At 44.2% G+C, this 23,438-nt stretch overlaps 1 protein-coding gene across 4 annotated transcripts in view; it reads right to left on the reverse strand.

Annotated features, from left to right (window-relative positions):
• Positions 1-561: 561 nt before the first annotated feature.
• The window catches only part of NPAS3 (neuronal PAS domain protein 3), an 868,173-nt gene continuing 845,296 nt past the window's right edge, over positions 562-23,438 (reverse strand). For 2 of the 4 annotated variants that reach the window (XM_059059545.2, XM_059059547.2), the window contains 3 exons: positions 10,400-10,547; positions 6,829-6,953; positions 562-4,954 (listed from right to left, as the gene is read on the reverse strand). In XM_059059545.2, the coding sequence (XP_058915528.1) occupies positions 3,591-4,954; positions 6,829-6,953; positions 10,400-10,547 (1,637 nt within the window). In that variant the 3' untranslated portion in view covers positions 562-3,590. The remainder of the gene's footprint in view (positions 4,955-6,828; positions 6,954-10,399; positions 10,548-23,438) is intronic. The other 2 variants (XM_067028590.1, XM_067028589.1) reach the window with 1 other exon arrangement.

Consider the following 23,438-nt stretch of genomic DNA (forward strand, 5'->3'; position numbering starts at 1 on the left):
ATGACTTACTTGGCTTATCTGGAGAAAGAAAATACATATTTAGTATAAGGAGACGATATAAGCAATGGAACAGTTGGTTATACATTAGAGCTCATAATAAATGAAAATATCAAGTGCATTTTAAATGATTAATGTATGAAAACTCTCATCATTTACTGTGCATTAATCAAGAAAAAATGCACACTTCCCATAGTGCTTAATGTCGCAGGCCCATTGTTCAGCTTTGATAACGTACATAATAATGCTCATATGACAATGAGTTGGGGTAGCTGAAAATCTAGGATGGTTGCACGTTTGGTGTAGTATTTGGATTAGCATCTTAATCTGTGCCTTGTCAGTCAGCCTCATCGGTATACAAGCTACGCATTTTGTCCGAAACTAGCAAAAATATGGATGCTTTAAAAATTTTTTTCTTTTTTGTTTAAATCAAGAATAATGACCAAGGTACCTGCTTAAACAAATACTACCAGCATTCATTAGTTAGGATGGTTACATGTAAAAGAAATGATGCCAGATAGTAACAAATCCAAGAGAAGTTTATTATGAAAATGGCACCTGCAGATGAAAAATTAAGTTACATAAAGACAACCATGTATGTGACATGTATGAGAATCTACAAAAGTATAAAAAGAACCCTGTTGTAAATGAAGTATGTACATTTCTGATTTGCAGCATTATAAATGGTCAATGAAAAAAAATGTTTCAAAATAAGCCAGGCACTCAGGAAGTTAGGTCCCGTTAGCTTCACACAAAACAAATGTACCATAGCTGTCGCTTTGTAATGTTTTAATTTTTTTATATATATATTGTAGAGTTGGTAACACTGCTACGATTTTTACGAACAGAATATCCCTTTCCCCATTATTCAGCTACTTGGCACCAGTCTCCTCATAAAAGTTTTCATATATTTGTACAAGAAATAGTTAAAAACACAGACACAGTCTTCACAGGTAATGAAGTATTTTTTTTTTCACTTTGTAATTTTAACACTATGGATTTAGACAGCAGCTGTGATTATCTGTTAGTTTAAATCACCAGAAATCATTTTGACACAACACAGAAACATTTATAAAAGAAAATAAAAAACAGCTGTCTAGCTGTTCTTTGTAGCTGATAGGTGCGTTCCTTTGATTGTTCAATAGCTAGAGTAGAGCTTCCAAAATTACTCTTTAAATTTCGTGATTGGCCTTCTTCACTTCCTAAACCTACTCAAATCCTTCAAGTAAGTGCTCACTATTAGAATTTGTGGCATTAAACTTCTTTTCACTATTCCACAGTGGTTTGGGCCCAACTCATGGAATCAAAGGGCCTGGAGGAATCCACTCAACACAGTGATATTCAAAGGACAGCCGAGTTACTATATTAGCATTGCACACATAAACAAATATATACGACAGTTCTATAGTCCATCCCCCCCCCTCCCCTTTTGTTTTTAAAAAATGTTGGTTGACCTTTGAAATAATTTTCTGTCTCACTGGTAAATTGCTTTATATATTGCTCCATCAGCCAACCTGGAAGGAAACCAAAGCAAAGCACCCACTGCTTATAGGTAGAACACAAGGGACTCTGGGAATGTTAACAACTGAGGCTATATGGCATCAATTTATTTCATATATCTGAGCATTATTCTTCAGTGCTTTGTGTGGCACTCCAGAAGAAAGAGTCATACCCAGAATTCCATTATGGGAAAAATGGCTCCATTAACCTTGAGCTAGTTAAGAGTCTTTTTATCTCTGAGAATGAAAAAGATTTTCGAAAAGTTGGGGTTGGGGGGAGATGAGGCAGGAAAAGGGGAGACGAGAGAGAGCAGGGAGGGGGGGGGAGAGAGAGGGAGGGAGGGAGAGGGAGAGAGAGGGGGAGAGAAAGAGGAGAGGTTGGGAGAATATACACCAGCAAAGCAACGGCAGAAATCTTAAAAAGTGAAATGGAAGATTCACAGACAGTAGAAGCAGCATAGGGTGACGTTATAGAGGAAGGCCACCACACAAAAATCACTAACCCCCAAGAATCACTGATTCACTAGGACTGCAGGAATGGGACTGTACTAGAGATAGAGCACAGAGAAGACAAAGGACAAAACAACTACATTAGCTTAGTATATACTGCATATAGAAACACACATTGAAACTGCAATGGACTGACAGCCAAGGACACATACACAGTGCACACATTACAGTTCTCACATCTGTTATTAGATGCCTTAACAAACAGCTGCCAAAAATGGAGTGGAAGAAGAATTTATACTTGACAGTCATTTGGAGTGTTTGACACTACACTGATTTCTGGCAACAAAGACAAAATAGGATATTTTTTTCTTTTTCTTTTTCTTTTTTTTCTTTTTTTTTAAACTTAATGTGCAGTTTTCCGTTGCAGTTATATCTGTTTGAAGTTTATTTTAACCCATTCTTTAGTTTTAAACCTTACTGGTTCCAACCTAGAAATAAAAGAACCAAAGGGGAAAAAAAAATTCACCAAATCAGTCCCCCCAAATACAACCTTCCTTTTTTTTTTTTTAGCAAGAAATGAAAAAATCAAAAACGTTAAATATTTTTTTCCTTCTTTTACTCCAAAGTGTTATTGAAGTTGCAAAACTTAGCCTCAGTTAGACTGAGAAAAGGAAAGAAAGAAAGCTCAACAAAAGGCAGTATGTACCTAAACTGCTCCTCAAATCAGTCTGATTGAGTTCTCCAAAAGCCCTTTTAAAAAGGGCTTTCCTGACCCATTAAATTTAATGTGAGGCTATGTTAGTTGGGAGGTAAAAAATTTTAAGTCCTGCAGCAAACATTAATGAGGGCTTTGTCTTAACTAACCAAGGAGACTGCAGCAATGGACTCCAGACCAGGACAGAACACATTTTTTTCAAAACCCAGCCCAGGAGCTGCATTTTGTATGAAGACATTACAGATTAATAAATGATAGCACCATGGTTTTAGAAATTAAGTTAATGTTTCAGTAATTAACATTTAGTCCAACTTTTGTTTTAAACATTCTAGTCACAGGCCAGAAATTAAGTTTAAGAACCCAAATTATTTTTATGTGCAAGTAAGAAAATCTTAACCATAAAAAGAGAATTAAATTCTGCATAAAATTCTAAAATACTATCCCCCTATTTTCAAAGGAATTAGGAACAAAAACAAAAACACCACCCCATTTCATTTGACTTAGTCAAACAGGGCACATTGTTTATGCTTGTCTCTTTCAATCTTGATCATATCAAGATCTTTACGAAGAAAACTCAATGGTTGTCATTTGAGAAATCTCTTGACCACAAGACTGAGTATTCTATGGCAGAGGCATATACACATTAAAGACATCTTAATAAAGATGCAAAGGAAAGCAAAACAACCCAACACACATCTCGGAAGAAGACAAAATGGCAGGCAACCGGTCGTCTGACCCTCTGAAGGCCAAAAATAAACATATCTTTACAGGAAAGAATGAGTCCAGTGAAAGAAAGAGGGGATGGAACGGGGACCGTCTTGGCGAGAGAAGATGCTGACCTGCTCGAATTCAAAGTGCTAGAATCAAAGGTCTAAACGAAAACGCCGACGATGCCTCCGGGCAGAGCCCCGGGCCGCGCTGGGCGGTGCTCAGTCCTCCTTGCGCTCCAGAGTCTGTGCCGCGTGGATGCCGTTGCTGTAGACGGGGAAGGGCAGCGTGGAGAAGAGTCCCTCGGCCGTGGTGAACACGTTGCCGGCGGGCATCTGCGTCAGGCTGGCCGCGCTCACGGCGCCGCCAAACGGTCCCGACATGTTGAGCCGGTGCACGTGGTGGTAGAGCATCTCCATGGGCGTCTTGGGGTCAAGGCCGAAGCCCGGGCTGTTAACGTCCACGAAGTTAACAGCGTGCGCGTTGGGCAGCAGGTTGCCCTGCATGGCCAGGGTCACCTCGGCGGGCGCGTAGCGGATGGTGCCCGTGGTGTAGACCCTCTGCGCGGCCGTGCTGGTGGCCGCCAGCGTCCCGGTCACCCTGTGCACCAGCGGCAGCACGACGTTGCCCGCCTGCAACCTCTGCAGCGCCTCCAGGTCCCCAGTGTACAGCAAGGAGTTGGACGCTCCGGGGCCGCTCCCACCGCCGCCGCCGCCGCCGCTTCCGCCCCCGGGGTGCTTGTCCCGCGGGGACGCCGAGAGCGGGGGCGACAGCGGGTCGGAGGCGACGGGGGCCAAGGCCGCGGGGGCCGAGGTGCCGAACTGAGTCTTGCGGGAGGCGGCGGCCGTGCCGTCGGCACCGGGCGGAGTGAGGACCGAGTCGGGGATGGCCACGTGCAGGCCCCCGCCGCCTGCGCCGCCCGGCGGGGACGGGAAGTGCTCGGAGCTGGGGGGCTTGGTCATGCTGTAGGGCGACTCGTTCCGGGAGATCTCCCGGTTGGGCGGGTAGTTCCAGATGCTGCTGTCGTTGTCGAAGTTGATGGGTTCCGAGATCTCCGTCTTGATCTTGAGCACCGAGGCACTGTTGGGGGAGGACAGCAGCCGCGGGGGCTCCACCAGGCCCGCGTCCAGGCCGCCGGGGCTCGACGCGCTGGACAGGCGCCGGCGGCTGGCGCTGCCGCCCTTCTGCCGTTTCCGCCTCTTCTTGCGCTTCTGGTGCTTGCTGGAGGCCTGCGCGCCCGCCTCGCCCGCGCTGTCCGAGTCCTTGGCGCTGTCCGAAGACAGCGACTCGCAGTTCTGCAGCCGCAGGTCCGACTCGCTCTCCACGTAGCGCTCGACCTTGATCTGCATGGGGCCCAGCGCGCCGAAGCCGCCGCCGTCCTCGGCCGCCTTGGGGTTCTCAAAGTCCGAGTGCTCGAAGCTGTCGTCGCTGTCGCGGCTGTCCGGGTTGCTAGAGCTGTGGCCGTCGTCGTTGCAGTTCATGTCGTTGTCGCACGTGTTGCCCGACTTCTTGCGGTCGGGCTCCGGGTCTTCGCTGTTCTCGGACTGGTTCCCCTTCTCGTCGGACTTGGAGTTCTCATTGTCCTCTGCGTGGGGCCGGCGGCCGCGGGGGGTAGGGGGCGGGGAGAGGAGGCACAGGAGACAACGGGGTTAGCAGGGCAAGACCCACCTCTCACCTGCGGGGGTGGGGGAGGGGAGGGTGGAGGTGGGAGGGGGTCTTGCCTTATCCTGAGCTACTCCACTGCCTCGGTTACTTAAAGCCTGGGCTTTCCCTCTCTTAAGGACCTAGATTAGCGGGACCCTGACTCAGAAGTGCGGTCCCCGGACCCGCCCGCAGCATTGGCATCACCTGGAGGCTTGCTACAAATGCAGAATCCCAGGTTTCCACCCAGGCCTACTGGATCAGGTTCTTCATTTGAACAGGATCCCCAGGTGATTCTTAGGCACGTTAACATTCGAGATGTTCTGCGAAAATGCTCACGGACTCAAGAGTAAATAACCGGGAATAAGGTGGTAGTGACAGAGAAAAATGATGATTTGCAAGGTGACTTTGGTCCAAAGAGGTCTGCACCTTCCCCTGGTAAATATTTGCTCATTATTGAAAACCATACTCTCTATTCCTAAAGTTATTTTTACCTAGAGCACCGAACGCCATCTGATTCATTGTATGTTTTATTTGTATTTACTTCTGTCTCTTCCCCCAACTGGAATATAAGCTCCACAGGGCAGGGAATTTTTGTCTTTTTTGTTCACTGCTATATACTATATAAATAAGGAGCAGAGATTGTCTGTTCTAGAACTCTGCCCTCGTAAAGAACTTTCTCGAATGAATGCAATTTACAGGAAATCAATCAAGATCCTCCCCACCTGCTTCCGCCTCCCTGAAGCTGTGTCTGGAGTAGAGGGAATACGGTACAAGAGCATGTTCCCTAAGGATGGGGTTTGTGGCCGGTGTGCCCTAGTCATCTGGCACATTTTAGGAAGGATAGATTTTTCTCAGTAATAGAACCTCAGAACCTTTAGGGATGATGCTGATTTTATGGCTCTGCTTTTGGATGGCAGCCTGGACTAGTACCTTGGACAAATCATGTAACTACTCCGGCCTTCATTTATTTAGCAGAAAAGGTTGGGTTAGGAGAGGCTTCGGATTTTTTGCAGCCGTAAATTCTATGAGTTATGTGCCCCTTGCATCTGTGTGTGTCTGTGGAAGGGGACTGGGAAATGGAGGAAAAGTAAATTTTTATATTAGCTTTCCTGTGCTCCAAAGAACTACTCAAAGTTTGCTTTCTAAAATAACTAGGAATGGGAAAGCATGGATTTGTTCAGCATAGATTCAGAAAATGAGTAACAGACGGCACCCAGAAAGAGTCATTTACCGATGCCACTAAGTATCCCACTTTAGAGGTTCAATCCCAGCTTGGTGAGGATGTGAATATTTGGGGCTCAAAGTCACGGTCTGTCTTGGAGCAACAGAGATAGCCCTGCTGTCTGCTTCTGGTAAAGAGGTTGGAGCTAGCTGTGGGGTTAGCGCCGGGCTTCTTCTGTATGGAGGGCTGACATTAAGTGATGGCTAAATCAATCAATCTCTCTGTATATTTGTGTATGTATATTTATATACCATGATATACCTATGTGTATGAATACATACCACAACATGCATATGTGTATATATTTATACATATTTAGATGCATGTATGTATTTATATAACACCACATACATAAATGTATGCATTGTATATATGTGCACACACTTATGTAGTGTGTACATCTGTATGTAGTGGTATATAAGTATATATACATATATGTGTTGAGAAAGACTCAGTAATAACTTGATGTGACATATATCCCTATATAAACTTTGACCAGTTGCTTCGTTCAGATGACACTCCTTTGGCCGTTGCCCACCCCTCAAGTTTGGAAAAGCAAGCCATAACTGCAGAACACGGAGAAGTCGTAATACCTGTAATACCTGAGGTGTCTTTAGAGTCTGACTCAGAGTCGGAGGTCTCTGAGGATTCCGAAGTTTTCTCCGGCAGGTGGGGAAGTTGTGCGATGTCCATTGGCGTGTCCTTGTACTCGGGGTTGCTGTGGAGGAGGGAGGTGTTCATCAGGGGTGCAGACACCCATTCTGGATAGGTTGCTTTTGACCATCTTCTTCCCACTTCCTTGCCCCATACTTTTGGAGTTTAGAGGGTTTGAAAGACTAAGCATGAAATCATTTCTCAGCTCATCATGGGAATTTTACAGAAGCTTGGATTGCATGCGCTGGGGAACAGGTGCACCTTGCCACAATGACTGAATACCCAAATGCTACGTGAAAGCCACCAAAGAGCTTTCAAATAATCAGGTACCACTGGGGGCCAGGGAACTGGGCTGCTTGACATTCCTCCCAGTACCACACCTGGGGGAAGGGAGGATGAGAGAAGCACCCTCAACAATTCATTCCCCTGCCTCCCGGTGTGTCCTGCCTTCTCCTGGGCTCCTAATGAGTCCATTGCTTCAGTACCCTTGTCTTGGCTCCTTGATGGAGCCCTCAGCTGTTCAGATGGCTCTAAGGCTATTGGTGGCGGGGAGTTGGGGGGCAGAGCCCTCAACACCTAACGATCTGACAGATGCACAGGTGCACCTTGGGCTGCGTGGATTATGGCTACTGAACTGTCAACACACCCATTACAATCACATTTTCATCTGCTCGTGTGGTGTACACCTGTGGCTTGTTAGCTGGAAATCTGATTGCAGTGGGGAGAGTCCCAGTGTGAGAGAATGAAGCTAACCCCATTTGCACAGAAGTGCTTCATTCTTGTTCTATTTTCAATTCAGAAACAAGCCTCCTCTGGAAAAGGGAGCGTGTTCGGTCAGTCAGCAATCTTCTAGAAATGCCACTCCAAGGCCAGGCCAGCGTATGAGCAGTACCAGCTGCTTAATCTGAAGGCACAAGGAAAGTCTCTTGCCTCCAAATGGAAAATGCCTCTTTTGTCCTTCTATCATGGCCAGTCAGCCAGAGACCTTCCATAGGTCTCTATGACTCACTAGCTAATTTCTAGTAAAATTCCTGTATCAGAGAGTCACTGTTTCAGTAACTACACTAAAACTGCAAATATCCCAGAGGGGTTAATTCACTAAGATAAATTATCAAGGCTTTACTCCTTAGTGTGAATTAGCATCAGCAGCAGAGCTTTCTCTAGATGATCAGATGAGCCAGATGCCGGGGGGAAGGTAGCCTCAGCCCTTGTGCAGTTTCTGTAATTCTACCAGGTGTTGTGAGGGTACAGGAAGAAGACTGGAGGAGCAGTAATTTCAGAACAGGGAAGTGCAAGCCTGGATGGAGCCCAGAAGTGAGGGATTCTGGCCAGCAAGAGGGAGCATGAAAATACTGCTTGGGGAAGAACAAAGGACAGGAATGTGGGAAAGAAAAACCAACTTCAATAGTTGCTATCAGGCCAAGGCCCTTCTTCCTAGACCTCCAGCCTGGAGAAGTGATCCTGATGAGTGACAGACCTGGGGAGCTTCCTCTGCTAAAGCTCATGTCTGTCAGTCTCCTTTGGTCCAGATGCCATGTGGGTTCACAAGTCCCTTGTCGGCCAACTCCCAGTCTTCTATTATTGAACCCAGGGTGAGTCTTCAGGTCAGCTGAAACACGTCTGGCTTGCCTGCGATTGAGGCTCTTTGAGCCTGAAGGCTGGTCTTTGGTACCCAAACTGCTTCCTTCTTCTCCGTATGGAATTAGGTGGACCAGGAGCACCAAACGCTCCTGAGCTTGTACCATGTGATCCTAGGCTAGACCAAGAGTGTTGCTCCAAAGTAGCACCAGCTGACCTCTCCCTACCCCTCCTCACTCCCTCTGTTTGGGGGCAGAGTAGGAAGTCATGAGGCTGATGAGGCAGTAAGAAAGATCCAGATGGGAAGAAGTCTCCCTGAATGAGATGAACAACCATAGGGGTTACTTTAGTGCCCCTATGCTCCAGCATAGGGATGTATATTCAGTGCTCCAGCAGCCTGGGGGACGGCCATCCTACAGTCTATGGTGTCCCTGTTACTAATGTCTAATTTTTAATAATAATGGGTCTCCTTGGCACAGTGAATGTCAGTGCCACAATACCTTATTCTGTCTTCTCTTTGGCATGCGAGTTTTTATAACCTTCTGCATTGCGTACAGCCACTGTTCCATAAACCTTTAAGTAAAAGAATTCCCTGATAGCAGAACCCATCTTGTGCATATCACAAACACAGGGGATAGTTTGCATGAAAAGCAGGCTTTGGAGAAAGCCCCATTAGATACCCATACTTTTATCTTTAGAGAGAATTAATGTAGAGTAGAAGAGGTCAAAGAAGGGAAAAGAAAGTAGATGAATGAAGACTCTTCTAAGTGGTGCACATTAAAGCCCTCTCTAGAGCAATAATCATTAGTGTCTGATGGATATGCTATTGGGAAGCAAGCACATTCATGCCTTCAAGTTGTCACCAGCGGACGCGCACACACTCTGAAGGGTCAGCGTGCTGATGAGCCGCGGCTGTCTGCATCGCTGTCTCAAAGAAGAATGGGATTCGGTACTCCCTGTCTAGATTATCAGTCAAAGGGCAACAACTTCCATTCATAAGACCTACTGGAAGTTTTCCTCCTCAGACCACATGTGGGCCCTGCTTGGTGGCTTTAGGCCAAGAGAAGCCAAAGACTAGAATGACAATGGTGGGAGGGGAGCTAGGCTGAGCATTTGGATAGCTTCACGGCAGGATTGGTGGAGAACCTCCCAGAAAGCTTCTCCCCAGATGCAGACCACCCAGGCTATGCGTCTTGGTTACTTTGGTGCTAGCCTGAATCCACAGGCAGCAAGCAGATAAGGACGGAGAGACGAGTGGTGTTGCACACTGGAATTCAGGAGGCTGTTGAGCTTGGCTGCATTAATGGATATAAATTTGAGGATGCGTTAAAACAGCGGTCACCCTTGCCTGAGATCACAGAGCAGGCAGAAGAAGACTGCCTTCATTTTTTACACTGAAATTGTCTCAGTTCTGGCAAAGCGACTCTCTTTGCTTACCCAAACTTGAATGTCTGGGGAATCCAACCCTACGTGATACGCTGAGGACTTCAAAGAGATGGGATACAGGAGGAATATGAACTCTGCCACTTCTTCCACATCCCCTTCTCATAATTTTCACATGGGTTGGAGCGCATGAGTGTGAGAACGTGTGGGGGAGAAGGAGATGCTTTTTGAATGCTTCCACTGGAGGCAAACGTCTGTGTTCTTTTTCTGGCCCAAACATTTGTGGGAAAACCAAAGCAACCTCTGCAGAACTGCCCCAAGGTTGGCAGACCAAGAACTATTGAACATTTCGCAAATCTGCCCTCCAAGTCCCTACCGACATGGCTTTGAACTTTTCCCGTTTCTTTGAATCTTGTGGAAAGACAAGCAGAATTTCCATATAATTCCACACCAGATACTGTCAAAAGATAATACAGCATGTCAGCTATTTACCATTGGGCTGCATGTTTTATAACTGAGATGGAAATGAAAAAGAATTCCAAAATATACCTCAGAAGATAATTCACCCAGATGATGTTCTTCTCATTTGCGTTCTTGGCGTTAATAGCTATTGTGGCACTAGACTGTATCCAAATATATCCTCCATTCTTCTGCATCCAACGATAGTACTTTGTCACACACTGGCCCTTATTCAGCACTGGTGAAAAAACAAAATAGAATAGAAGGCATTGCATATTAGGACTGGGACGAAATGGTTATCATCTCTGCAAAATCTGAAGCTTAGAAAGGGGAGGTCCCGGACTTCCCTGGTGGTGCAGTGGTTAATAATCCGCCTGCCAATGCAGGGAACACGGGTTTGAGCCCTGATCCGGGAAGATCCCCCATGCCACGGAGCAACTAAACCCGTGCACCACAACTACTAAGCCTGTGCTCTAGAGCCTGCGAGCCACCACTACTGAAGCCTGCATGCTCCACAACAAGAGAAGCCACCGCAATGAGAAGCCCACGCGCCGTAACCAAGAGTAGCCCCTGCTCACCACAACTAGAGAAAGCCTGCGGGCAACAACGAAGACCCAACGCAGCCAAAAATAAATTAATTACTTTTAAAAAAAAAGAAGAAAGGGGAAGTCCTACACCAAGCCAGGGGTGCCCCTCTGTATGCTTAATGTAGAATGCCATTAGTAGGACAAATAAAATCACCAATTCAGTGGAGCAGCGGCTCTGGAGCTAGGGTTACCAGCATTTGTAGCAAGACTTTATTCCATTTCGGGCAGTCATGGTGTGAAAGGAAGGATAACAGGACTACAAATCTTTTTGGCTCACAGAACACCTAATGCGGCGTGGATATTGTCAATGGGTTTGACGTTAGATGGGAATAAAGGCAAATTTGGATGTGATTTATTCATAGCTTCAAGGTAGCCCTCTTTGTGATTCTGGATATCTGAATGGTTCCAAAGATGCTTTCCCCCTCTGTCTTTGATCATTTCACCTCAGTGCGAGCAGTATCAACCCGTGTCCTTATGTATTGGTTCCTTTTGATCTTGTCGAACAGAATTTATAGTATGAACTAAATCTACATGGGTCAGTCAGGGGAGATTCTGGTGAGAAATTTGCTGAACGTTGGAACAAAATACATTCCCTCACCAAGTCAGAGAGCAACACTGGCCTAAGGGAAGCACAGGTTTGACTTGGCTAGAACCAAACAGAGTGACAGCTCCACACAGACTCTGAAATATGGCCCCAAATGAAGGAACAAGTAAAAACAATCAGTAATGTGAAACGGTGCCATTAAATATCCACGGAAAGAGAGCTTTAAAATGCAGATGTTAAAAATGATACTTTAACCAAAATCTTGCCAAGTTGAAATGGATTTGATTTGTATCTGGGTACGCTTGAGCTAGTAAAAGGGGGAAGAGTGCAGTAAATCAGCCCCTGAAATAAAGTGCTATGGATGGGAAGGGTTTAAAAGGATGCCGGAAACATGCACAACCCGCTGTTATCGCTTGGATACGAATTGCAGAGACTCCACACCCCCCAACAGCGCGCCAGCTGGCCGGCCACTAGAGGGCAGTGTGCACTCGTCCACGCTGCCCACTTTTGGCACGTCCTTGTCTCCGTCTGCTGAAATGAAAAACCTCTAACTGCTGTAATAAATTTGGCTAAATTAGCTGCTAAATGGTTATCTCAAGTAATATGTATTTGCATTAATCATCTTGCTCTAAACCAGAACAAGCCAGAGTCCTAAAGACATAGTAAATTCATATTGTCCATTTAATTATGGCTAATAAGTGCTTCATATACAATAGTTTCATGAAGTACATTTTGATTTTTTTGGGGGGGGTTGGATGGGTAAAGGGTTCTCACTTTGGAAAAGAGCTGTGTTTAAGGCTGTAGAAGCTCTTCCCATCATGTCTGAGGCACTCTTCCTAGCTCTGAAAGTGGTCAAAAATCAAACCTCCATATGTTTTATCCATAAACATATAAAGTTCAACGCTTTTCTCCCATTCTCTCTTTTTTTGTCTCACAATACACGAAATGGATGGTTGTAAAATGTAATACTTATGTCTTAACAGTCGCTTGAAAAAAGCCTTGCTTTGATGAGTGCTTCAAAGAGCAGCGAGTTCTATTCGGAAACTATTCTACAGTTTAGGGTATTTTTAAAACCCGGAACTGTCACCTTCTCTTAGTGGTGAGGCTCCACAGGTAGGACTGTACTCTGCTTTTGTAGGCGATTTTAAGTTCTGCCATTCGGCATGCATGGCTTCCCCGGCTCCAAAACTGTGTAGTGAAGCTGAAAGCAGTAAAATACTGACTCTGCCATACAGCACTTCTGTCAAACCATTGTTGCATGCAACAAGATGTGCTTTTATTCAAATCCTCTCAACCTGGTTAACTATTAATAGAGGAACGATAGGTTATGAAATTCTGCCCATTATTTTCACAGAAATACTTACAGCATCCCAATCAGTGGTTGGCATATAATTCTACCTGCTGTGTATCTGGAATAAGGGATAATTTCAAATGGTTCTAGTATTTTTAATAAAGGCAAAGAGACTAAGAAGCCCCTTTTGTAGAGTCACATGAAGAAAACACTGAGATGGTAGGCTACACCAGCCCAGCCTGGCTGGGGATTTTGGACTGGAATTAGACCCAAAGCAGGCAAAATTAAAAAAAAAAAAAAAAAAAAAAAAAGACCCCACAATACAGTGCGTAGCAAGGGGCAAAGTGAGACAGAAATTATAAAGTCAAATTAGAGTTTGCAGAATCAGCATAGAGATCACCACACCCTCTCCTTCCTAATAATACTTTCTCTTACTTACAAACAAAGAAACAGAGAAACAAACAAAATCTCCTTTCTGAAATGCATGACCAGTAAAACATCAGCCTTGGGAGTGGGCCCCCATAGATGTGCTGTGAAGGGGCAGAATGCCTCATTTGCTAAAAGATTGATGTGTGTCACCTTTTTGGGTTAAGGCAGCATGACTCTGGGTCTGATTAGGTGCATCTGTGTTTCCTGAGAAGATAAATACAAAGTTATTAGGACCCATGATTCCATGAATATTATTTATCACCCAGGCCAAGGGCCATCTAGCAAAGGGAGGAGACCTCAGTGAGGGACAGGCAGGCCAGGCAAGGTTACGTGATGAAGTGGTGGTGAAAGAGCTGCGGAGAGAAGGACCCCTGAGGGGTTCCCTGGGGAGTCAGGAGCTACTTGAGTGCCTTCACTTACCATGGTCCACACCACAGAGCAGATCCAGGGCCCCATCACCGTCAGCTCAAGAAGACAAGTTTAACCTAATCCATTAATTTGCCCTGGACCAGCCTGACAAACAGAATTCTGAAAAGGTAGACATTCCAGCATGGTCTTGGATCATGACTGTTTCCTGACGATCGGTGCTTTCTGAATGACACCCCCATGTGTCCGTGGGAATCTAGATAACTCAAGATAAGGCACTAAGTTAGCTGCTACTGTAGCATGAAATGTTGACCGAAATATCACCCCAGTTGCGTCTGTTTTTCAGGAGGACCCATAAAAGCGGTCACAATGGAATTTTGCTTCTTTTAAAATGAACACGGAATACTTTTTGCTTGGGGCTCTAGAATATAAATTTATGATTTGTGGATGAAGCTTCCTGCTTTAAAAAAAAAAAAATCATACTGGCAAATCAGTTGGATCGTTCCAGCTGTGCCAGAGGCAGGATCTGACAGCTTTTCCTGAGCTCATGTGGTCCTAATCAGCTCAGGAAGAAAAGCCACTTTGGTGCCAGTTTGAAAGAGATTTTTAGTTTGTAGTAAATTAGACAACTTGAAAAACACAAAAACTTTTTTGATACTGTCTAATCCAGGGCTGCTGTTTTTATTTGGGGGTTTTTAGCTTTAAATAATGGAGAGAAATGAGAGAATGTCTGTGTTAGTCTATTTCACAAAATCCCTTTTGTGGAGAAAAACAGAAATAAGCATGATGTAAGTTACTTGGTATGGAAGTCCTTAAAAACCAGTTAATTGTCCCTTGAAAAGAGATAGATCCTCATCAAACCAATGAGCCCAGGAGAACATTCATAACAGTGTGCTCAAACTATAAAGAGAAGAAACCGAGAGAGAGAGGAAATATCTATGAGGATCTTATTTTTAGTCTTACACTGTGATACGGTCTGAGTACTTCTAACACATAACCTGGCATCTTCTCTTTGGTTTATCCCGAAGTTTACTTTTTGCTGTCCAAACCTTTTGGTAGAGCAGCCTATGTGTGCCCACTGAATTCAAGGATCACATCATAACATTTCTAGAAAGATGTCTTTAAAACTGTGTGATAGGAATTAGTTTTTATTTTAGTTTAGTTTTTAAATTTTTTTGCGGTACGTGGGCCTCTCACTGTTGTGGCCTCTCCCGTTGCGGAGCACAGGCTCCGGACGTGCAGGCCTAGCGGCTATGGCTCACGGGCCCAGCCGCTCCGTGGCATGTGGGATCTTCCCGGACCGGGGCACGAACCCATGTCCTTCCCCTGCATCGGCAGGCAGACCTCCAACCACTGCGCCACCAGGGAAGCCCAGAATTAGTTTTTATTTAAGGATCTCAAAACACTGAAATGGCCTCTTCTTAGGTTTTAGAGGGTAAACATGAAGACACAGGGAGGCTGACTGTGTTTCTCCCAGAAGCCCTTTCAGTCTTGGATGGTCCCAGACCGCTATTTAAGACATCTAGCTCACTAACTGCAAAATCTATAATAAAGTCTGCACGGCATCAAAGCCTTTCTACCGTGGACGCCTCTCTGCTACTGAGGACAGCTTGCTTCTTTGAGCCCTGAAGTCTAGGGTGCAGCCAATCGCTTTTGGCTGCTATTGTTCAGTTCTGAGGAAAACTGAGAAGTTGTCATCAGTACTGTTCCACCTTCCAAGCTACGGGTGCCTTTGAGTTACAGACTGTGCACTTCAGAGGACAGAAATGACCCTGCATTTGGGAGAAGAAACTACTAGAGACAAGGAGAGACTTACATCTTGGCTGGTGGAACCATTCTAGCCCTGCTCACTTGACCATTTTTGTCTCTAGGTGTCAAAATACCACCCACCCCTAATTGTGAAGGGAGTGGCAAATACAGTTCAATCCAAAGAAGAATGCTTATGTGTTAGAACCCATGACCTTTTACATCACATACACACTTTACCCCACAAAGACTGGATGCTCAGATTGATTATCTTTTTAAAAAGTCACGTGGCCTCTTGGTTTGAGCTTAGTGGCAAGTATACAAGAAATGTACTCCTTGTAGAGAAAACCGCCCCCCGCCCCCCCAATCTGATGAGCTCTTGCTGGAGCGCACATCTATGGCTCTGCACGCAGTGGCCAACAGAGGGACTTCAGTGTTCCTTAGGAAAACTTTGTCCACAGAGATATAGACTGATGATTGAAAGGACATAAAGGAAGCCTGTGTCTGTGGCAAGAACATAACTCTGTTAGTAACTCAAAACAAATCAGTCCAAGTTTGCCTTCAGAAATATGGAGGAAAAAAGAGAACATGGTCTCTTCCTGTTGGGCTGTTCCACAAAATCAAAGCCAAAGATTCTAAATAGTGAGTTACTTGTGTCTTCAAAAGAAGGAAGCAGTCTAATTCAGTTTGAAGAGGAGATGAAGAAGACATCTCAAAAGCGGTCTTTTAGCAAAGTGTCTCACAAAAGGGCATTTTTAGAGGTTTGCATATGCATTAAAAAGCTGTAATACTTGGTGTATTCAGGTAAGTATAGAATAAATAGGAAATGGTGAGATCATCGGAGATTTTCACACTTGACATTCACACAGCTGAACAGAGAGCTTCATTATCGTCATGGCAATATGAGGGTGCGCATCTGCTGTTCGGCTCACTCCCCCCCCCCCCTTGAGCTACCTTCATCAATGGCTGCAGAGAATGGGGAGTGGGGGGTTTTCTGCTAGATACTCAAAAATTAATTTTGAATTCACTAATGTGGAGAGCATGTAAGTTAGGGGTGTGTGTGTGCTAGAATCACACTTTCTACTTAATACCACAGTTGGGTGCTTAGCTGTAGCTACCGGTTTTTCTTTCTACATTCACAAAACTGGCAGATGAAACATGAAAAAGAATACTGACTCTTTAATCTCTGCTTCTCCACCTAAGGCCCAAGGCAGGCTGACAGGGAACTTCATTCTGGAAACAGGACTTTTTTTTTTTTTTTTTAAATTCTGGATTACTTTTTCCTCTGCTTTTGAAAACTATGGGCTATAGGGGAATGAACCTGACATAGACTTAAAACAAGAACAGGTTTCTTTATCTAAAAAGTTATAGTCCTTGATGCTTACAGAGGTCATTTTCAAAACCCACAAGAGAAACAGCATTAGAGCCAGGAACTGTGCATTTAGCGCTTTATTTACTTACAATAGAGACAGTTTTTCATTTAGAACTGCTCATAGGATCAAGCAAGGCTTTGCCGCCGTGCAGACTTTCCTATAGATTTTGCAATTAGTGAGCTAGACGTTTTAAATAGCAGGCATCCACAAATTGGGTTTTAGTTTTTTTGTAAGTTTACGTGCTGAGCAATATTTGGTCAAATTGAATGATATTTGATACTTAATGTGAGTTATGAGCCTAAGGACAGAAGACCCGTGGATGGTCTGTGAATGACTATGCATCATCTATGGATTTTCCCCCTAATATCCTAATGACAGGCCCTGCTTGAATTGCTATCTGTGTGATTTATAACCTCAGAAGAGGTTTTTTCCTATATCACCGCCGCCGATTGACAGATTTTTATTAACTGTTAATATTGAATCCTGTAGAAAACTTTTCATTGATTGCGAATGTATCAATTGGTTAAGTTTAAAAAATAAATTCCCCTTTTCTCGATGATAACGTGCTGAGTTGGAGACCAAGGCTTTTGAACATTGAGGGGATTATGTTCTAGGACCAGAAGAGTCAAAGTAATTGTTGGCATGAGTGACATCCGAGATCTCAGATTTTTTTTAAGCTGTTTTCAGTCCAGTCAGGGAGTTTCAGTACTGTTTATTCCTGACCTTCTTGACCTGAAATAGTTAAGAACAGAGTATTTTTTAGCCTTCAAGCCTTCTTTTTTGTTGGGGGTTTGGGGGTTTGTTATATAAAGGGACACAGTGAACTCTTGTGCATGGAATTAAGATTTATGACTAGGAAATCAGGGAAATGGTAGATTTATCCACTCATTCAATAAATTTTTTTTTTTTTTTTTTTTTTTGAACATGCCTCTCTGTGCCAGGCACTGGGGGATAGCAAAGTGAGCAAAATCTGTCACTGGCCTGAACTCCTGTCTGAGTCTGAACTGGTCACAGAAATTCTGTCTCCCTTCCCGGGGATTGGTTTAGGTTTGGAATATCATGAAACACTGCACAATGAGACTCAGGGGGAATTCTCTCTACTGTGGGAGACTGCTGAAAATGTTTTCTTCCTTCTGAAAATAAGGATTTACTTCTCTTTGTCTTTGAACGGGAGACAGATGCTTATCAGTCATTTTTACTAGTAAGTTTATGACAGTGATGACTTATGTATGGAAAGTGGCGTGGAGGCCTATGAAAGCACAGCAGGTCCAACCTGGCCTGGGTGAATCCTTCACCTTCCATTAAAAATGAAGAGGAATGGGCTTTCCTGGTGGTGCAGTGGTTGAGAATCTGCCTGCCGATGCAGGAGACACGGGTTCGTGCCCTGGTCCGGGAGGATCCCACATGCCGCGGAGCGGCTGAGCCCGTGAGCCATGGCCGCTGGGCCTGCGCGTCCGGAGCCTGTGCTCCACAACGGGAGAGGCCACAACAGTGAGAGGCCCGCATACCAAAAAAAAAAAAAAAAAAAAAAAATGAAGAGGAATGGAGTACTGGGGAGGTTAAGCTGGGATGTAGGGAGACTTAAAAAAAAAGGTAAAAAGATGAGGTGAATCTTTTTTTATTTTTATTGGAGTATAATTGCTTTACAATGCTGTGCTAGCTTCTGCTGTAGTGAAGTGAATCAGCCGTACACATACCTATACCCCTCCCTCTCGGACCTCCCTCCCACCCCCTGCCCACCCATCTCATCCATCTAGGTTGTCACAGGGCACCGAGCTGAGCTTCCTGTGCTTTATAGTAGGTTTCCACTAGCTATCTGTTTTACACATGGTGGTATATATATGTCAATCCTAATCTCCCAATTCGTCCCACCCTCCCCTTCCCCCTTATAGGCAGTTTTGTTTTATGTCTCTGGCAGACTCTGTGTTTCTGGATGCAGTCATTTCATTAAGCCTACTAAATATCTTTAGCAAGAACTATCTAAGTGGTGAGGCATAGGTATACAAAAACTAGTGTTCCATAAAATCAGGACTATTTGAAGGAGCCCAGACAAACGTCATGTGTTCAGCTGTTCTGTGGATTGTCAGAAATCCTGGTACTTTGTTGTGAAAACATTACAGATTCTCCCAGGCAGCGGTCACCGGTGAGTGTCCTCTGAACAGCTATTCTGCCACTTCTTCCTGGGTAATAGAACTCCCATTTGGGGCTTTATGTGTGGTGGTCTTACCCCAAGTCTCAGGAGGGATAAATGTTTGTTTAAACCGGCCACAGTAATTCCATCCAGCATGTGGCTGAGGCTGGGACATTTGATGAAATGCTGGACAATGAGACTTTCCTGGAGGGCCTGTGGGAATATTTTCTTGTCTTTCAAAAAATGGACACAACGTAGCAACTGACCCTTTCCTGACTTTGGACATTGTCCTGTGAGGAACTGATCATTCATTGGCTGTGCTACAGCTGTCTTTTGATCATGAAGAGAAAGTGAAGACGATTACAGAGAAAGTTGAAATCATTTTTACTTGGGTTTTCTGTTACTTGTAATCAGGTGGGTTCTGGCTAATGTGTCTTCCCCCAAATTGAAGGAGGCCAGAGAGGGGGTGGGAATTCTTCAAGAGCTTCAAATAACCTGCTCTTTAGTTAACCCTGTATTAATGGAAAAACACTGTATGCTAAACACATACACAAATTAAATCCTATGCTGCTCATTTGTGTTTAAAAAGAAAGTTTGAGGGCTTTTTTCTTTCTTCTTGAGATATGCAGGGTGTCATTAAATCAACATTTTAAAGAAAGTGTTTTTTAGAAAAATGTCATCTTGTTCTTCATTTTTGATAAAGTACAAGAAGTACTGGAATTGATTTTATTGAGGTTAATTGATTTCTGTTAAAAGGATGATTTAGAAGTATTGTTTCATTTTCTTGATCATGCTTTATGAGAGCAATGGGTTAATTTCTCTCAAGTATCAGGTGTTTCTGTTATGAAAATAAAAGCAGCTACTTATTGAAATAGTAATAAGGAAAAGCCCAAGAATCCATGTTAGAATTACATTAGAAATCAGTCAAATCAAAGATCTGGCTTTCTCTCTGAACAGAGAGAAAAGATCACGTGCTACGTTTTGCATCTTTTCGTGTGCTCTTCAAAGCTTGGGATGCCCTCAACACCTACCCGACGCCTACCCCCAACATATCTCCTGCCATCTTGCCGTCTTCTTTCAATGTCCAGGGAAAATGTGCCTCCTGGAACTTCTTATCCTTCCTTGGTGGCCCCCACCTCTGGGGCTTCTTTGTTTTGTTTACACATCGTGATAGTCCTCATTTTATGCCACCTTTTCAAAACTGGCTGTTTTCATGCTGTCCTCTCTACCAATATGTAAGCTGCTTGAAGGTAGAGACCATGACTTAGTTATTTTTGAAACTTTATAGCAATACTGCGAAGCTTGTATGTAGTTACGTACTCACAAATGTTAGATGACCTTGAACAGGGAAAATATGACTGTTCCCAGTCACACGTGGAGTCAAGTACATGGAAAAATATTAACCTGGGGAAAAACCAAAGACCTCCTTTTGCTTACAAGTTGACTACTACTGCTAAATATTAACTTTCTCCACTGCAATTCAAAACTTTACATCTTTGTAAAGAAGTCGATCTCTTTACCAAGCAATCACACTCGTTTCATTTGAACACTGATTGAGATGCCCTCAGAGCCACTTGACTATCATATTTTACTACTATTAATAAAATTCATTCATTTGGAGGGGGGTAAATGAAGTCCTTAAGATCGTTAGTCGATCTGTATCTACTTTTACTCCATGTAAAATAATGCCTTCTAAATACCAGCGTAGTCAGTACTTCTCAAACTTTTACATGAATGTGAGTCAACTAGGGATCTTGTTAACCGCAGATTTGGATTCAGTAAACCTGAGGGTTGGCCTGAAATTCTGCATTTCTAGTGTGTAGTGGAGCAGGGATACTCAGCTGGTAGGTAGACCCTTGCTGGTCTCTGTTCTCTGTGTTTGCCTGACCTTGGACTTAAAAAGCTAAAATCAGCACTTGCTGAAAAAGAAAAAAGATGTAGGGCTTCCCTGGTGGCACAGTGGTTGAGAATCCACCTGCCGATACATGGGACATGGGTTTGTGCCCCGGTCCGGGAAGATCCCACATGCCGCAGAGCGGCTGGGCCCGTGAGCCATGGCCGCTGAGCCTGCGCGTCCGGAGCCTGTGTTCCGCAACGGGAGAGGCCACAACAGTGGAAGGCCCGCGTACCGCAACAAACAAACAAACAAACAAACAAAAAAAGATGTAAAGGAATAATACTAACTCACTCCTGAGAACTTCCTTTCAGTCCAGTGGTTAGGACTCCAAGCTTCCACTGCAGAGGACGTGGGTTTGATCCCTGGTCTGGGAACTCAGATCCTGTATGCGGCACAGCACGGCCAAAACCAAAAACAAAACCGAAAAATACCTAATTCACTCCAGCATAAAAATCTGACTTTATTTTGTCTCCATTTGACAGTCTTTTTAGTTAGTGGACAGGCACATGATGTAGGCTGACTTGGCTTCCGAAAAAAAAGTCAGACACGGTAGCTATTAAATGCATTTCCTTTCATGCGAATTTTCATAATCATATGGAAGAAGAGGAAAAACTCATTTGCTTTGAGGGAAAATGTCCAGCCAATGATCAGGTGGCAGCTCAATCCCTGAAGACCCAGTGCTGGAAAAAGCTAAGATGAGGAAATAGAAAAAGTCCCCTGTGCCATCTGCATTTGGTCCAGCCATCAAACTTCACACCTTCCCTTCTTCCTTCACTTGCCGCTTCCTTTACTGCATGCGATGGCTGCATACCCAAATCAACAATTACATTCCCCCTTTGTTTTTGTGGCAGATGACAAATGCATGGAGGACATCTTGTGTTTCCTAGGCAGGCAGGGCACTTACTTTGATTGATGCTCGGTTGGGGAAAAAAATGAGCAGGGAAGGAATTACAATGGAGGGCCTGCAGACTGGAAGGGGATATACTAATTAGTCCTGCATTAAGCAGTCGGCTTGCATTTGGTGATGAGATGCCTTCAGGAGGGAAGTGTAGGGGTTACTGATGCAAAACAGCGTGGGATGCATTATGCCAGGTAGCAGTGTATTCATTTTGTTAGGATGTATAGAATTTTGTAATTAAGAAATAAACAGGCTACTGTATTTTTTTTTTTTTTTTTTTTTTTTTTTTTTTCAGTACGCGGGTCTCACTGTTGTGGCCTCTCCTGTTACGGAGCACAGGCTCCGGACGCGCAGGCTCAGTGGCCACGGCTCACGGGCCCAGGGACTGGGGCACGAACCCGTGTCCCCTGCATCGGCAGGTGGACTCTCAACCACTGTGCCACCAGGGAAGCCCCTGTATTCTTTTTTAACAGCTCCCCAGTATTTTGGGTAGGCCATGCTTTTTAACTCTAATGATCTCATAGACAAGCTGAAAAGTCCTCCTCTCTTTCTGAAATAAATCTTTCAGAGTTTCCTCATCCTGGATCCAGTTCTAGGAAGGGAAAACTGCCACCACTTCTATGCTTGCTGGCTCCTTCTTTCTAAAGCTCCACTGCTCCATAGCCTGAGCGTTGACCCTTGCTGCTGGGACACAACGTAATAAAGAGAAAGGAAGTTTTCCCTCAGGCCACTCTTTCCAGGTTTTAGAGAGTCGTTGCTGATGTGACCTGGGAAGAACCCTAAGGATATCTCAAGGCAAATTCAGCATCTTCCATAGACAGGGGCAAAAGCAAAATGCAAAGCATGTTCCTCTGGTTAGCATGTGTGGTTTGCCCTTCTATTTTCTGGGCTATAGGCAGAGGCAAAGCAGTACATGGTGATGCGTTCTCATAATTCAAGAGTGACACAGATGTTCTAGGTAACGGGAGTGTGTGACTCCAGGGAGATGTGATTGATCATCTTGAGGTCAATACATCCTGAGCAATGGAGAACTGGAGGGTGATAGGAAAAGGTGCTCAAATAATTGCTAATAAGGGTGATTTAAAATTCAAACCTTGAAATGTTGATTTGCTCAATTTGGCCTGAAGAATCAATGAAATTGGGTTCAGTGACTCCAGTGAGGTGGCTTAGAGAAAAAAAAAAAAATCACACAGGTCTTCGGTCACAGTATGATAGAAGAGGACCTCAACTGCCTTGAGATCCCAGTGTAATTTCACTAACCCACTGTGTTGGTATAGTTAATGATTCCTAGTGATTCTTTGTGTTGAAACCCAGTGAACTCTCTGGCGTCTCATGTTAACCTAGTGGGCGAGTAAATGGTCCAAAGTTTTTGGTTCAATTTATCAGAGTTGTCAAATCCTGGTGCAGCTGAGATTCCCTTTTACTTTTCTTATTCTAGAAACAAGTTCACCTGTGGATTTACAGATGCCTATGCTAGGAAAATAGATCTAAGTGATAAAGATAGCATTTTGAGTTATCAAAGGCTGCCGAGTCGTTTTTTTCTTTAAGTTTTATCCATAAGCTGGAGCATAAGACACATCTCAAAATATCAGAAATATGATCAGATGACTACAACCTGCCTTTCACGGACAGAACCAGGAATTGTGCCAATAGCTCTAGGAAGAAAAGCTAAATAGTTAATGTGGTTTATTTTTTAACCATCCCTTTGTTTTAGAATTCTATCTTATTCTTGAGCTGATTCCATGTCACCATGACCTTCTCCTGCCAAGAAGGCGCAGTTGAGGCATCCTTCAGTAATAGCCTAGGGCTTTGGGCAAGCAAGATGCTGTGCTGGCTTTTTGCCTCTTTTTTTTTTTTTTTCAATGTT

Source organism: Kogia breviceps, chromosome 3 (assembly GCF_026419965.1).
Source record: "Kogia breviceps isolate mKogBre1 chromosome 3, mKogBre1 haplotype 1, whole genome shotgun sequence".
NCBI lineage: Eukaryota > Metazoa > Chordata > Mammalia > Artiodactyla > Physeteridae > Kogia > Kogia breviceps.